The sequence below is a fragment of the Trichosurus vulpecula genome, chromosome 5 (genome assembly GCF_011100635.1).
Source record: "Trichosurus vulpecula isolate mTriVul1 chromosome 5, mTriVul1.pri, whole genome shotgun sequence".
NCBI classification, from domain to species: domain Eukaryota; kingdom Metazoa; phylum Chordata; class Mammalia; order Diprotodontia; family Phalangeridae; genus Trichosurus; species Trichosurus vulpecula.
Genome location: NC_050577.1, coordinates 92,692,724 through 92,708,592, shown reverse-complemented (window position 1 = coordinate 92,708,592; position 15,869 = coordinate 92,692,724). Strand labels below are relative to the sequence as shown.

At 35.1% G+C, this 15,869-nt stretch overlaps 1 protein-coding gene across 4 annotated transcripts in view; it reads right to left on the bottom strand.

The window, feature by feature from the left end:
• KMT2C (lysine methyltransferase 2C) overlaps positions 1–15,869 on the bottom strand; it is a 297,401-nt gene that overhangs the window by 89,846 nt on the left and 191,686 nt on the right. For all 4 annotated transcript variants that reach the window (XM_036759103.1, XM_036759101.1, XM_036759102.1 and 1 more), the window contains 3 exons: positions 12,502–12,630; positions 10,495–10,614; positions 6,777–6,907 (listed from right to left, as the gene is read on the bottom strand). In XM_036759103.1, coding sequence (XP_036614998.1) covers positions 6,777–6,907; positions 10,495–10,614; positions 12,502–12,630 — 380 coding nt within the window. The remainder of the gene's footprint in view (positions 1–6,776; positions 6,908–10,494; positions 10,615–12,501; positions 12,631–15,869) is intronic.

Sequence of the window (15,869 nt, the reverse complement as noted above, 5' to 3'; positions counted from 1 at the left end):
CAAATAGAGGCTAACTTACTTGCGCAGGGTTGCACAGGTAGAGAGTATCTGAGGCCACATCTGAACAAGTCTTCCTGACACCAGGTTGAATGTTTTGTTCACTGGGCCACTTAGCTACCTCCAGGTTTCCAGGTGTAAACACTCAAGGAATATTTATTAAGAGCTTCTGTGTGCCAGGAATTGTATTAAGTATTGCTCTCAAGGAGCCTACAACATCCGTAAGCAGGTGATAACATACAAATAACCACATACATTCCAGATACTTACTGTGCACAAGGAAGTGCCTCTCAGTTGGAAGGCACACAGTCACAGAGGACTGGCAAAGACCTGCAGAATGTAGCACTTGAGCTAAGTCTTGAAGGAAACAAGGCAACTATGAGGCAGAAGGGAGCACAGTATTCCACATGGGATGTGATGATAGTAAATTATTACAGAATATATATGGAGGAACTTGTATAAAAAACAGCAAGAAGGCCAGAGTAAGTAGATTATTTAGGGCATGAAGAAGTCTAGAAATAAAGCAACAGGTGAGTTTTCAGAGGGCTTTAAAAACAGGGAGCACTTCATATTTGCTCTTGGAGATAAAAGGAAGCCATGGGAGTTTACTGAGAGGGGAGAAAAAATTGAAAACGACAGACCAACATTTTAAGAAGGACATTTTGGTAGATGTGGGTAAGGTGGCATGGATCCAATTTGGCACAAGTAGCCAGGATCCGTGAACCATGGCCATTCGCTCTGCACTTGCATGATGCTGATAAGCTTAGCCCGTAAACACCAGCATTGTGCTTGCTTAGTGCTGATGCATCATTATATAACCATAGTTAATGTAAACTTATGAGCTTATTGTGGGCATGATGCCTTCTTTATATGCTTCTTTATAAACCAAATTTGAGCACTGGTCAGTAAGTGAAAAATGCTGGGGATGCTGTAGGGACAGGTTGATACTCCCTCTCTACCCTTAGTCTCGGGCTGCCGCCTCTGAGAATAATGTCTCCACTGTCATAACCTTGTCTGCCTGTAACCAGAATGAACCTGTTGGGAGGAGCGATAATTTAGTAGGCTATAATAATACTCCAGAAGATAGTCTGAGGGTGGTGCCTGTTTGAGTGGAGAAAACAGGACAGGTAGGAGAGGTGTTGTGAGGTATAAATGACAAAGCATGACAAAAGTTTGGATCTGTGAGATTAATGTAAGAAGTTGAGCATAACAGTGATGCTGTGAATGTGGATGACAAGAGGACGATGATACATTTGGTGATTCAGGATGAAAACTCAGGAAGGTGATTAGAGGTAGATATTGAGATATATGAACCATGTGTATAGAGATGAATTCACAAAGTGAGATAGGATATATAGGGATGACAGAAGAACACTGAGGAAAGGGCCTTGGGGAATACCCAGCTGTTGAGTATGAACTGAGTGAAGATCTGCTTAAAGACACTGAGGAGTGGTCAGATATTTTCATTTCACTTTATACCAGTCTACCACATGCTTTTAAGACTGCAATTTGTGGATTTACTCATCTGAATATATCTTTCTAAAAAAGCTGATACTTCCCTAACTTATTGTGTTCTTTTGAATAAAACTTACTTTCACAGTGTACTTATATTTCAGGTTGTGAACTCATCCTATTAAATCTAAATACTATGTGTTTAGAATTGCTTCCTTGTAGAAGATCTAGTGTTTATTAGCAATACTTTCTGTATCTGTGGATGGACATCAGAAGTTAGGGGTTTTTTTATTGCTGGGATTTCTTATATTTTTGTCTGAAGGGATGAAGATTAAAAATTATCTGTCTGGGAACTCGAGCCTAACTGAAAGATTGCTCCTGTAGCTACTTACAACTTCAAAGAGTGTTTAACTTACAACTTAAAAAGAGTAGTTATCTTTTTAAGATAGCATATTTAACAAAATGATACATATTTGTATTCGTAACCCAAATGTCTACCACAGTGCCTGGCACTTAAAAATGCTTGCTGATTGATCAATAGTCTCCAGATTCTTTTGGGTATTACAATTTGTCTCCACCTCAGGAATCACCACAAGGAGGCGGTAGTTATTAGGTTCAACAAGCCTCTGGAGGTTCAGTCTTGGATCCATGCCTACTCTTAGAAATATAGAGGGCAGTTATTTGGCTGGTGCAGGAAGACATAGAACGGGTAATTGTTTAAAAGAACTCGCACATTTCTCTTGCCCCTTCTGAGAATCAAGAGCTTATGTTCTCTGTTCTAGTACGTAGTTTCATCGAGGCAAAATACCACTGCAAACTACTGCTTGGAAGCTTTCTAAGTCAGAGGGTTCTTAAGAAGTCCCTGAGAAGTAATAGCCACGAATTGTAAATGTGGCTGAATCTTCAAAGACAGGAAACAACTGGATATCTATTTAAGAGCTGGATTTATTGGGTATGATCAGGTCCTCTAACTATTAAAACAGAGGCATCAGGAAAAAAAGGATAAAAATTAAAAGTAAAACTGAAATTACCAATAACTAAGATGATCCATTAAGCCAAATAGTAAAACATTTCCTAATGAAAATGAAAAAAGGATGAATTAACAACATGAACCATCAATATTTCCTACAGAAATCAGAATCAACAGAATCAACATAAAGTATAACAACAAAAGTATACTAAGCCCAGAAACTTCCATAACCAAATACTTGAATGTTATATAGGAGATTAAGAGAAAATGTCAAGCAGTATCACCAGAAGAAACAGTTAAAAAGAGAAGACCGCAAAGATAAAGTACTCCATAGAAATTTTGGTGAGCTACGCCAAATCTAAGAAGAGCATGACAACAAGGATATGAAAACACAAATTCATCAATATTTTATAACAAACTTAGCAGTGATGAGAATGGAATTAGCACATTTGGACAACAGATCCTCAGGACTGACTTGCTATGTTATAAAGCAGAAATGGAATTAAACAACAAGATGTGAAGAGTTGTACCCAATCAAGTACACAGTACACAAATTCATCCTTGGTAAATCACATCATCTTGCAAGATCCAATCAACTTTGCTACTCATACCTCAAGAGTACCCTCAGGCCCTGAATTGGGGAAGAGAGACAAGAACTCCTCAACCTCCATTAAAAGAGGAGAGGCAAGAGACAGGCACATCATAGCTATCTCATTTCCCATCCAGCTGTAATCATTAAGGAATTCTAGAATTGCTCCGGCAGTACTCAATTTTTATTTCTTTGGCTTCTCCAGTTGCCCTCGTTCTGCACTTCTGTGGGTTCTTTTAATTATTCTGTATTTGACTTCTCTACCAGTTCTCCAACATTTCAGTTTTCCTTTGAGTATGGTTCTCCATTAGATGGCAAACTCCTTGAGGAAAGGGCCTATCTTTTTCATATTTGTACGTAAGTACTAAGCACAGTATCTAGCAGGCTCTTAATGTTTAATAACTTGTTTATAGACATAAAAGAAATATCCTGAAGGCATTTGAAGACATGGAGAATGCATTTTAAAGATCTCAGAGAGAAAGATAATGATTTAAAGAAATATAGCATTATGACCAGAAAAAAAAAAAGACTGATTACCAAGCAACTTGGTACCAATGGATTTGACTAATCACTAGAAAATTTTTATGAGAATTACCTATTTATATAAAGGGGCAATTCTTGATAAAAGACTAGAGCAGAGTAAGGGTTTCACATTTTTTTTTTACACCAGATATTTTCATTTACAGAAATAATTGTAAATAAACACCTGAAACATATGATACCCATGTGTTTACTGTCAGTAATTCTAAAGAAGCATTTATCAATATTGAGGCAAGATTCAATCTTTAAAGGCTACAAACATATCCCATAGATATGTTTAGATCATATAAAACTATTTAATGGAGTAACCTTGTTAATAACTCTTGGATAACCGGCTGAAAAATATGCCACCACCCCTTGCCAAAAAAAAAGTGAAGTGAAGTATAAGTATAAAGAACAAGTTTGACTTTCACATTTCTACACCCAACCTCCTGGCAGAGGTTGGGAGACTTTTATTTTTTTTTGATGTAATAGTCACACTGATTTATTTTTTTCCACCTTCCTCTCGAATAAGGAATACTGTATGTTCTATAGGAATGACTATCTAGGAGGAAAAGGGATAGAGGAAGAAATCTAGAAGAGATAAAAATGAATGATATTTTAAAAACATGTTATTTTGAAAAATCAAAGACATTGGAAAAGGGAGGTGGATAAGACTTCTTTTAAGTGTCAAAGGGCTGAAAGAAATGTGTGACAGTGAATGGAAGAGGAATTAGCCTCTATTGAAGGGATCTTGTGAGCTGCCTGACAAAACCAATAATGAAGGACATGGGCAACTAGGGGATATAGTGGATAGAGTACCAGGCTTGATGTCAGGAAAACTCATCTTCTTGAATTGAAACCTGGCCTCAGACACTTACTAGGTATAGGACCCTGGGCAAGTCACTTAATCCTGTTTCCCTCAGTTCCACATCTGCATAATAAGCTGGAGAAGGAAGTAGAAAAATACACCAGTATCTTTGCCAAGAAAAGACCAAATGGGGTCACAAAAGGTTAGACAGGACTGAAATTATGAAAAAATGAAGCATATTTCTTCTCATTGTGCTAAAAGAGAAATGCAAGATGTCATTACTGCATCTTTATTTTATGCATTAAAAGTCTAAAGAAAAGATGGTTGCCACTATCCAGAATGATGTCCTACATAGAACGCCCATGAAAAAAGCATTCCTTTTATATAATGATAATCCCTAGATAGCTTAGCACTGACTAAAGATGATAACCTCCAAAATGAAACATGTGAAAAACCAAGAATTTGGCATAGTAATCCGGGTAAGAAAGACAAAATGAATGCCTATTGTCTTGACTGACATGCAGTAAGAAGAACAGATTATTTAGTCAACCAGCATTTGCTGAGAAATATGGAGTACACGAAGCTTAAGGTCTTTCAATCTCTGCCTCTATTATGGTATGACAGTATATAACTTAAAGGAAGAATCACAATGTATTAGATAAACTGTACAAAAATTTTATGGAGGAAATATGGTTTGCATAGAGCAAAGAATTTGGAAAAAGAAAGAATTGTGTTCAAATCCTTTCCTAGACGCTTACTAGTTGTATGACCCTGGCAAATCATTGGATCTCAGTCAGTCAATAAACATTTATTGAAAACCTACTATGTGCCTTGAATTGTGCTAAGCAGTAGACACAAAGAAATTCAAAAGCCTCTGCTTTTGTCTCTGCTATCTCAACTATAAAAATCAGAGGGAAGTCAATGATATCTAAGCCCTTAATTTATAAACCTAATAACCACAGAGAATTAGAAAATATGGATGGTTTACAGTCTTCACTGTGTCAAGAATCGCCTATGTTAATATCATAAACACACTTTAATATAATTCTACCTATTATAATTTCAAAAGTAATGTGTTAAATAAAGATACATCTGTTACATTTTCCACATTGTATGATATTCTCTGCAATTCTTCTACAAGCAAACAAATTATGGTAGACAGCTCAGTTCAATTAACTAGACAAAAAATTTCTTAAAGAACATACATTCCTAGTTGCACACTCAATTCAAATGTATGAGAGGAATGGTCCGGGAAAAAAACAACCAAAAAAACTATGGTTGCTTCCCAGGATCTACCAAAAACTCTTATCTCAAACTCAATGGATATTTTAATTACCATCAATATTAATTAAAGTTTCTAACTAGGAGAGTTCTCTCACTGTGAATGAGTCCAAAGGATCATACAAAGTGTTCTATAACTCTACCTACGAAAGGAGATTTTTAACAAATTTATCAGGTTGGGACAATCTAAATGACAGGTTTAGAATCAGAAGGGCCATTAGCACTCATCTAGTCCAACAATCTTATTTTACAAATGAAGAATCTGAAGCCCAAAGAGATTACCTTACTTGCCAAAGATCACACAAATTGGAGAGTCAAAGGTGGATTTGAACTGAGGTCCTTAGATTAGAGAGTACCTTCAACTATGCTAAAGTTCTTCCCTTACCATGAGCAATCAAGGAAAGTTGTCTCCCCAGAACCTCTTTGGAAGGATTAATGTCACATTCACTGGAGCTAGAAAGGGAGAACTGGGATGGAAGATTTTTGTGAAAAATTTCTAAAAGTATAAAAAAAGCATATATGATAAGAAATAAATTGGTGCTTCTTTATTGAATAAAACATGGAACAGATAAAAGGTATGAAAGTACGTATCAATAAAAGACATACACCCAATTTCCCTACCCAAAAAAAAAAAAAAAAACCAAAAAAATAACCAAACCAAAAAACAAAACAAAAAAAACCCGAAAAAACCAAAAAAACCAAATAACACCCAAATGAATAAATAAATAAAGGACACATACAAATTTCAAACTACTGTATATAGAAACTGACCCTCAACATATAATAAGCCTGTCTTTTCTACTTAAAAGTAACATAGGGTCATTGATTTAAGTAGCCTTAGTAGTTACTGAATCTAACTACAACATAATGATCATAGGCTCATGATGACTTGGGAGCAAGGGATAAAAGTAAAAGTAAAATAGTCAAATTATCACAATGGCACCTAAACACTAAGACTGAAAAGCATCTAATGCATGGCATAAGTAAACAACCCATGGAGGTTTTTTTAAGGACATGCATAAAGATCCAAGAGAACAGGTTTTAATCTTCACCAATGGAGAGAGTACATAATCTCATAATATCATGAATACAATATCAAGCCGTTTACATAAAAATTTTAATTTTCTATATAGACAACACCAAAAGGAAAATATTACCTGCAGATATGCAGGGAAAGTTTCTTCAAGTTTATTTTTCTTTTTTCTATATCTCTTCTTTATTTTCTCAGTGCTGTCAGAGATAGGAATAGATTCATCAACCAGAGTGTCTGGTAACTGTTCACTCCAACCTAAAATAAAAAATACCACCATAACTAAACTTCATATAATTATAAGTTTTATATCAGTGTCCAGAGAAAATCCTGAAATTGTATTGCTTACTGTGCTCATTCTTTGAAAAACCCTTTTATTCAATAATTTAAAGGAATTTCATTAATATAGAAAGAAGTATAAATATCATACAAATATTCAGTCACCTGAAATCTATGTACAATTATATCATTTTTGGGGGAATCTATTATTCCTTTTCACGTTCTTAAGCGTCTTAAATATCACACAGAAAAAAATAAGAGTATTACAAATCTCAATGTTATGCGTCAAATGAACTGAACTATCCATTATTGGAGGGTTTTAAAGTAAAAGTTCATGGAGTTGTATAAGAAAAAAAAGAGGACAAACATGTCAACATTAATAATTAGAGGAGCTATAAAATTTCCAGAACCTAACAATATAAAGGTCTATCAAGGCCTTTACTATATGCATCTACATAAACTCAATCTAATTTATTTGCATTGTGAGAGTGCAAGGAATGAGAGAAAAAGGGGTAAAAAGGCCATGGGAACTGATTATATATGAAGGGTGTTTAGTGTTGTAGCAAAATCATTCAATCAGTAAAAAAAAAAATGATATTCACCTCCAGGAAAAGAACTTACAGAGTCTGAGTGCAGATCAAAGTAAACTTTATTTTTTACACTGCTTGCCTTCTCAATGACGGGGGAAGGGTGGGAGGGAAGGAGGGAGAGAATCTTGACTCAAAATTTTTTAAAATGAATGCTAAAAATTGTTTTTATATATAAAAGTGGAAAACATTAAATTTATACAAAACAAACAAAATAAGAATAAAATAAAGAACATTAAGAACTAACATTATAGGATAAATATCTAAAAAGGTATTCTCCTGGCCATCTGCTCCACCCCTAAAAAAAAAAAGTATGTCAGACTACTACTTTCCATGATACTCCAAAAAAAAAAAAAAAAAGTAAAACCTAAGACTTGAACAGCACAAGAGGTTAAGGCTAAAGTACTTGGCATAGCCTCCTAATTGGCTGAGGCAGGATGTGCTAACATGAATTCCGGGTCAACTAAAGGTACATAAGGTCCAGCCCATCTGAAATCTAGGCTCTTAAGACTTGGCTGATCTCCCAAAGCCCAGCTGGGGACCATATTTTGCCCTCCTGAACAAAGCAATATTTCAGTATGGCAGGGGCAGAGGGAAGGAAACACGGTAGGGAATCTGAGCTAAATATTATATCATTGCTAAATGGTCTTTCTATTACATGATTAAGTAAACCTCTTTTTCCTGACTATTCACTATCTCGCTTCTTTCCAATATAAAACTTCAACCACAAAGCATGGCCTTGGGTTGTGGGATGTAGCCCACAACAGCTTAATTTGTGCTAGGTGTTGTATTAAGTTTTTCAGATTTTTTTTTTAAAAAGCAAAAATGGTTTATGTTCTAAGTAGGAAAACCTGAAAGAAAACAGGTATATAAAAGAAAAATACAGAAGAGATACAAGGTTACCTGAGAAAGGAAGGAATTAGCAGGTAGGAGCAACCAGGAAAGCCCTCATTTAGAAGGTGACATTTAAGTTGAATTTTCAACCAAATTACTGATTCCATGAAATGGAGGTGAGGAAAAATAGCATTTTAGTTGTGGAGACAGCCAATGGAAACATGAAAACATGAGATAAAAAATGGGCATGAGAACTAAAAAGAGATTATAGCTAGACCCAAGAATACATGGAGGGTAAGAATATATATTTGAAGATAGATAAGTATAGACTGGAAAGATAAGAAGGAGATCAAGTAGTTTAAAAAAAAAACCCAAAAACACTACATGGTAAACAGAACAGTATATTTCACCTGATATAGGGAGAAAATTGGATTTACTGAAGTGGGAAGGAAAACATGTTCAGACTTGTGCTTTAGGAAAACCATGCTGATAGATGTCTGGAAAAAGGATTGGATAGAGTAACAAGCTTCAGGTAAGGACATTAAGAAAGAAGCAGTTGCAGCAGTCCAGATAGGAGATGATGAAGCCCTGATCAGCAGTTGTAGCAATGAGCAGAGACAAAGAGATAAATGCAAGAGATGATATGGAGGAAGAAATTACAAGATTTGGCAAAGGACTGCAGCTGAGGATGTCACAGATGTCGCCAATGATGTGAAACTGGATGACTGGAGTAATGGTGATCATATAGATAAATAACAGTAAAGTCTGTAAGATGGGGAGTGGGAGGGTGGGAGGTCTGTAAAAGAAAAGATATTTAATACTCTTATGAACACACTTAGTTTGATGTAGAACAAACTACCTAAAGAGTAGTTGGCAATGCATGATTACAGCGCAGGATAAAGATCAGGCTGGATATATAGATCTTTAAGCAATAGGCATATAGATTAGAATTAAACTTGCAGGTGTTAGTTTAGAACACCACATGAGACAGGGCAGACAAAAAGAGAAGACGCTCAATGATAGACCCAAATTACTGCAAATAACTAATACAGATGAAGACACAGCAAAGGAGACTAAGAAAAACTGCCGGGCAGGTAGGATGAGAAGGAAATGCCAGGTAAAATTAAGAAGAAGTATGAGAAATGTAAGGAAAACACACAGTTCTAAAAACTGAAGAAAAATGTAAAAAGACAAAGATATATGTTTGGCAATCAAACCTAAAATTCCTGACATACATACACCCAGGCTTCATCCTTTTCTTACCTCTGTATATAAAAATCCCAATTGCTGGGATTTTATAACTAAAATCCTACCTATTCTTCAAGTTGTATTTCAGATTCCAATTCTTCCATAAAGGCTGTCCTTTGGATTGCTAGTGAGATACCATCTTTCTTTCCTTGCAACTTGTTTTTATAAGCATACATCAGGTACAATTTCATACTACAGTTAATTAGTCATCTACATGTAACACTTCCATATCTAATAAACAGCTAGTGGCAGAGACGATTGTTGAAAAAAGTTAAGTCTCTCTGCTATGCATCTCATGGGAAGCTACCACTGCAACTGACTTTCTACCAGGCCTTAGCTTTATGTTGTTTGGGATAACAAAGGCTCATTTTAGCCCATTGGCAATTTCCTTCCTCACCATTCTCTGTCTAGCTGGAAGGTACCATTAGCTATATATGCAAATGGTAATTTTTTCATATTTTCCCAATTTTTTTTAGCTTGCCATTTCAGTGTCTTTCTACACTCTAATTCCCTTATTTAACCAACATACCCTTACATGTACTGGGAAATCACTACCTCCCAATTATATTCATTAGTACATAGAACCTGACACAAAGCAAGCCATTAATTTTTGGTCTCCATTTATTTGGGGACCATATTTTATTTCTAACCTAGAGTCCAGTACACTGCTCTGTACAGAGTATGCATGTTTAAATGGTTGTTGAACAGAAAATGGCTTATCTGTATTCAAAATTGGGAATCACTAGTAATGTGAATCCTCAAACAAGAAGAGAAAGAAAGGATGCTGAAAAACTATTGATCACTCTCTCATGCTTTCTAATAATAATGAGATGGTGAAAAAACCATAGGTTACCAATACAAGTATTTGTAGTAAATATGAATGAAATCATTACACACCATCGTCTCTGACAGGTAATTGTTCAGAAACAGAGCCTGAAGAATCTTTTCTGGTCAATGATCGTTTTGTTTTTCCTTGTCCAGTTCGACTTCTTTGGCGTACCATGAAACCACCAATACCTAGAGAGAAGAAGGTATTAAGGGAACAAAAATGTGAGCTCTTAGGTAGGCTCTTAGAAGAATAAGATTTAAATTGTTTTTTCTCTTTTTTACATTTCACAGTTTCTGAGAAAATGAATTATCCTTTAACCCAGTGCCAAGCCTACTTTAAATGAAATAAAATTATTACAGCAGATGATCTTTATTATATAGTGGAAAAGATACTAGTTTTTTCCAATCCATCAATACTCATATTGTGACAAAAACAATGTGGCTAAAGGAATAAATGAATTAACAATAAAATTAATCTGTGGGGAAAAGGAGAAGAATCTGAAGTGAAATAAAAAACAAGCAAAGAAATGAAGTACAACTAGCCTTGCCATAGCTGATAGTATAAAAGCAATAAAAATTAGAACAATCTTGTACAGATTAAAAAAAAAAGAAAAACTCAATGGAAAAGGGTAAGGTTAATCCAGAAAGAATCTTCCACAGTGTTCTGGACATCAACTTACTAGATTACTACCATTAGGGCACCCTAACTGATAAAAACCAATGGGGGAAACTGAAAAACATATACAGAGAAATTAGTGTAGACAAGCATCTACATTGTTAAATGGAGTTTCACCATAAGTAGTTCCCTACTTCAATACAAATATCAGGTCCTCTACAAAACACCCTAAAAAAATCCACTTACCATATACCAAGAAAGCCATAATGTACTAAATAATTTCACTTTTATGAAATGTACTTGGTAAACACATTCGCAAAAGGAGATTATACAATCTTGTTCAACATGCAGTTTCCAAACACAAAGTATTTCTATATGCACTGAAAAGTATTTAGAGTAGGCATACAAAAAGCAACATTACATAACTAAAAAGCATGATGAAATAATTCAATTAAATTCAAAATGAAGAATATATTATTTGCAGAAAAGATTAAAATAAACTTCTTCCAAAGATGTCCCATTTTCTTACATTGTGTCCTCTCTCTTCTAAGCTAGTTACTGAAAAATGAGGTATAGATCAATGTTGCCAAAAAAAGGCATATTGAATATAAAGTTACCCAAATAATGCTTTTAGGGAAAAGATTCCATACTCGATTCAACTCTGCTGCTTCTAATTGGAAAATGCAGAAACAACAGAAATTAACTTTCCTAGCAGGGGCTAATACACAAAATTATAGGGAAATAATAAAAAACTATGGAAAATTATAGTTATATTCCAACAGATCCTAAAACATTTCTGAAAAATACAGAAAATCATGGAAATCAATTTTCACAATTAAATATGCAACTGGATCACGAAGAATCATCGTGAATGTAATTTTATTAAGTCAAGCCCTCATTAAAAATCCAAACACAGAGATGATGTAATGAAGATTATATGTTTTAAAAAAAGCTTGCATATAAAATAGTTTATTAAAAATAAAAGTAAAAAAGACATGATGGCACATGCAGGGCACATGCCCTGCTACTGGAAGAGGCGTGTACCACTTGAACTTATAAGCTATAAAGCTACGATAGGACTCAAGAAAATTGGTTGTATGCCCTAAGTCTGGAACCAAATGTGATTGGAATGTGGTTCCCCAGAACGCCTAAGAGGCAAATCAGACTAGGTAGAAATGGATTAAGGCAAAGCTCTACTACAGCAATGTACTGGATCTGTGAATGTCTGCTACATTTCCAGGGAGGGAAAAATAAGGAGACTTAGTTACTGCTGCTCTACCTACCCCCAAAAAGGCAATGGGAGACAGGGAGAGAGTGGAACAGTTCATTATATAACGTTATGTAGACTATCTATTCATACTTGAGTTTCTCTTCATTAGAATCAGGTTTTCTAATAGTATATATTATGTAATATAACAACAAAAGGAGAAATCTGAACATATCTGTCTTGGACATATTACCTGGTCTATATGGTTTCCTTTTTCTTTTTTTCACTCCATCGGTTCCTTCTGCACCCTTAGGGTCATCATCCACAGCTTCACGCTCAGGACTAGAATCTGACTTCCCATCACAATCCAAAAGATCACCTTCTGGAAGGAATAAATTAATATATAAAAAAATAAGCACCCATTACTAAGGAAAATTGCCAAAGGTTCTACTCCAATTTTCCTTCCTTAGTCTCAAACCACCATGTTTCTTATGAGTTAAAAGCATCAAGGACAAAATGCAAGTATTAGGTTACTATGGAATTTAAAAACAATTCCCAAAAGTATATTTTGATCAGCACACCAGCCCAAAAATTTGAAGAACAAAAAAGCCCCAAACATTTTACATTTGTCTACATTGTCATGAATTATAGGAAATCAGTTGTGATTTAATTCATTTGTGCTTAAAAATGCAATACATTAAAACAAACCGTTCAAAAATATATCACAGAAAAACTTAGTTTGAAAATCAGAAAGATACTGAGCATCTAAATCTTATTTAAATCATTGTAAGCTGCATAAAAATTATTAAAGATACATGAAAACATTTAAGAAAGTATAACAAAATCCAAAGTAATGGTAATATATTTTATTCAGAATATATATTTATCAGATTATTCAAATATCATACACATCATTTTACAGAATTATGATTGTAAATAATATTCAGTTTGCTTCAACCAATGCTGAGTACATTATTTAAAATAAAAGGATCATTTAAAAAAGCCGTATCTTTTTTAAAAAATTACTTAAGATTCCTAAAAGGTGAGCCAAGAAAATAGACAGAAAACAAAAAGTTAATTTTATCCTCCAAAATGACAGAAACAGTAAACCTTCTTTAAGACAACCTGACATTAATATAAAATTATAAATTATAAAATATAAAAATGTCCAGTTGTCCATTCAAACTGATTATAGTTTAGAAAATCATATCCAAAACAGAAGCATTAAATTAAAATTCATAAATAGCTGGTCAAAAAACATGGGGCGTAGAGAGAAAAAATTAAGACAACAAAATGGTGCCTTTTTATACTTATATAACTCCATGCAATTTTAAGTTAAAAGTAACAGGTTCAGTGTTAAGTAAAACAATGCTACTGGATTATTTTTAATGAAATATGGATAAAAATGATCACAGGGGCATCTAGAATTATTAAACTTGAAATATCTTCTTTAATTTCATGACTTCCCTGGTAATATTCCAACTACCTAAAATGTCCAAATATGGTCATATACTTTATCGTGGTATCATCCAAAATGACATCAATTCTTCATATTCTACAAAAAAAAATGTGAGGCCATTCCCCATGAGCTCCCTCTCTTCTTCCCTCTTAAAATGAATAGGAGAATGTCATTAAGTAACAATTCCACTCAGGTTGATAGACTACTTACCTGATCTAATATTATGGGTCACATTTCTTAAAACTGAGTTCAAATGAATTATATGGAGTTATTTTTTAATGCATTTGTCATTCTAAGAAGGTATGTGCACATAATCAGAAAGAATTAAATTTAGCCATATGGAAATAATAGACAAAACTAAGAGGAAATGAGGAAGAATTGAAATAGAGGTAAAAATGAAGTACGGACAAAGGACAGAATAAATGGTAAAAACAAATAAGCTTAAATATGAAATAGTTGAAAAGGCAATAAGAATAATGGTTTTGAATAGATTATTTGTGATTAACTCTTAAAAGGCATTAAAGCATTAAATTAGTTACCATATGTTCACAACATATATATTAGGGCAGTTAAATTATTCTCACAAACAATTTTCAAACAGACTGTGTTTTGCAGTTTAACTACACTTGAGAATATGGGTTGTGTTTTATTTATTAAAGTAAATATGATAGATGGCGGCTGGAAAGCAGGGACTTGAGTGAGCTCTCAACCCAGATCCCTCCAAACGCCTATAAAAAAATGTCTCTGAACAAATTCTAGAACTGCAGAACCCACGAAATAGCAGAGGGAAGCAGCGCTTCAGACCAGGACAGCCTGGATGGTCGCTGGGTTAGGTCTCTCACACGGAACTGGGAGCAGAAAGGAACAGAGCCCAGCATGAGTTGCGCCTAGACCAACCAGACCAGGAACTGGGCGGAACAGGCCCTAGCACCCTGAATCAGTGAGCTGTGGCAGTTACCAGATTTCTTAACCAACAAACACCAAAAACAACAGAGAAGGTTAGTAGGAAAAGCTGCTGGGATAGAGTGAAAAGAGTTCACGGTTCGGCCACCACCCTGGGGACAGCGGAGGTGGTGCAGCTCTGAGGATAGAACTACAGCTGCAATTGTTTCCAGCCCCAAGCCTACCTAGGGGGAGAAAATAAGTGGCAGATCTGAGCTGGAGTGCAGAGCCTGCTTAAGGTCTGAGACGAGATCCAGGGTGGCGGTTCTTGGGGGAAGAAGAGAACTGGTGTGGCAGAGCTTGCTGTACAGAAATAGCTCTTAAAAGAACAGCACAGCCCCTCAAGCTTGGGACAAAGTACTCTCTACTCTATAAGCAGTTGTACCCTGAGGAAAAACTCAAGGCTCAAGTAAGTTGGCTGGGAACATGGCCAGGCTGCAAAAACGGACTCAGATTCAGACTCAGACTTTGGAATCTTTCTTTGGTGACAAAGAAGACCAAACACAGAAGAAGTCAACAAAGTCAAAGAGCCTACATCAAAAGCCTCCAAGAAAAACATGAACTGGTCTCAGGCTATGGAAGACCTCAAAAAGGATTTGGAAAAGAAAGTTAGAGGAGTAGAGGAAAAATTGGGAAGAGAAATGAGAGTGATGTGAGAAAACCATGAAAAACAAGTCAATGACTTGCTAAAGGAGACCCAAAAAAATACTGAAAAAAGTCAAAGAGCCAACATCGAAAGCCTCCAAGAAAAACATGAACTGCTCTCAGGCCATGGAAGAGCTCAAAAAGGATTTGGAAAAGCAAGTTAGAGAACTAGAGGAAAAATGGGAAGAGAAATGAAAGTGATGCTAAAAAACCATGAAAAACAAGTCAATGGCTCGCTAAAGGAGACCCAAAAAAATACTGAAGAAAATAACACCTTCACAAATAGACTAACTCAAATGGCAAAAGAGCTCCAAAAAGCCAATGAGGAGAAGCCTTGAAAGGCAGAATTAGCCAAATGGAAAAGGAAGTCCAAAAGACCACTGAAGAAAATACTACCTTAAAAATTAGACTAGAGCAAGTGGAAGCTAGTGACTCGATGAGAAATCAAGATATTATAAAACAGAACCAAAGGAATGAAAAAATGGAAGACAATATCAAATATATCTCACTGGAAAAACTACTGACCTGGAAAACAGATCCAGGAGAGATAATTTTAAAATGATTGGACTACCTGA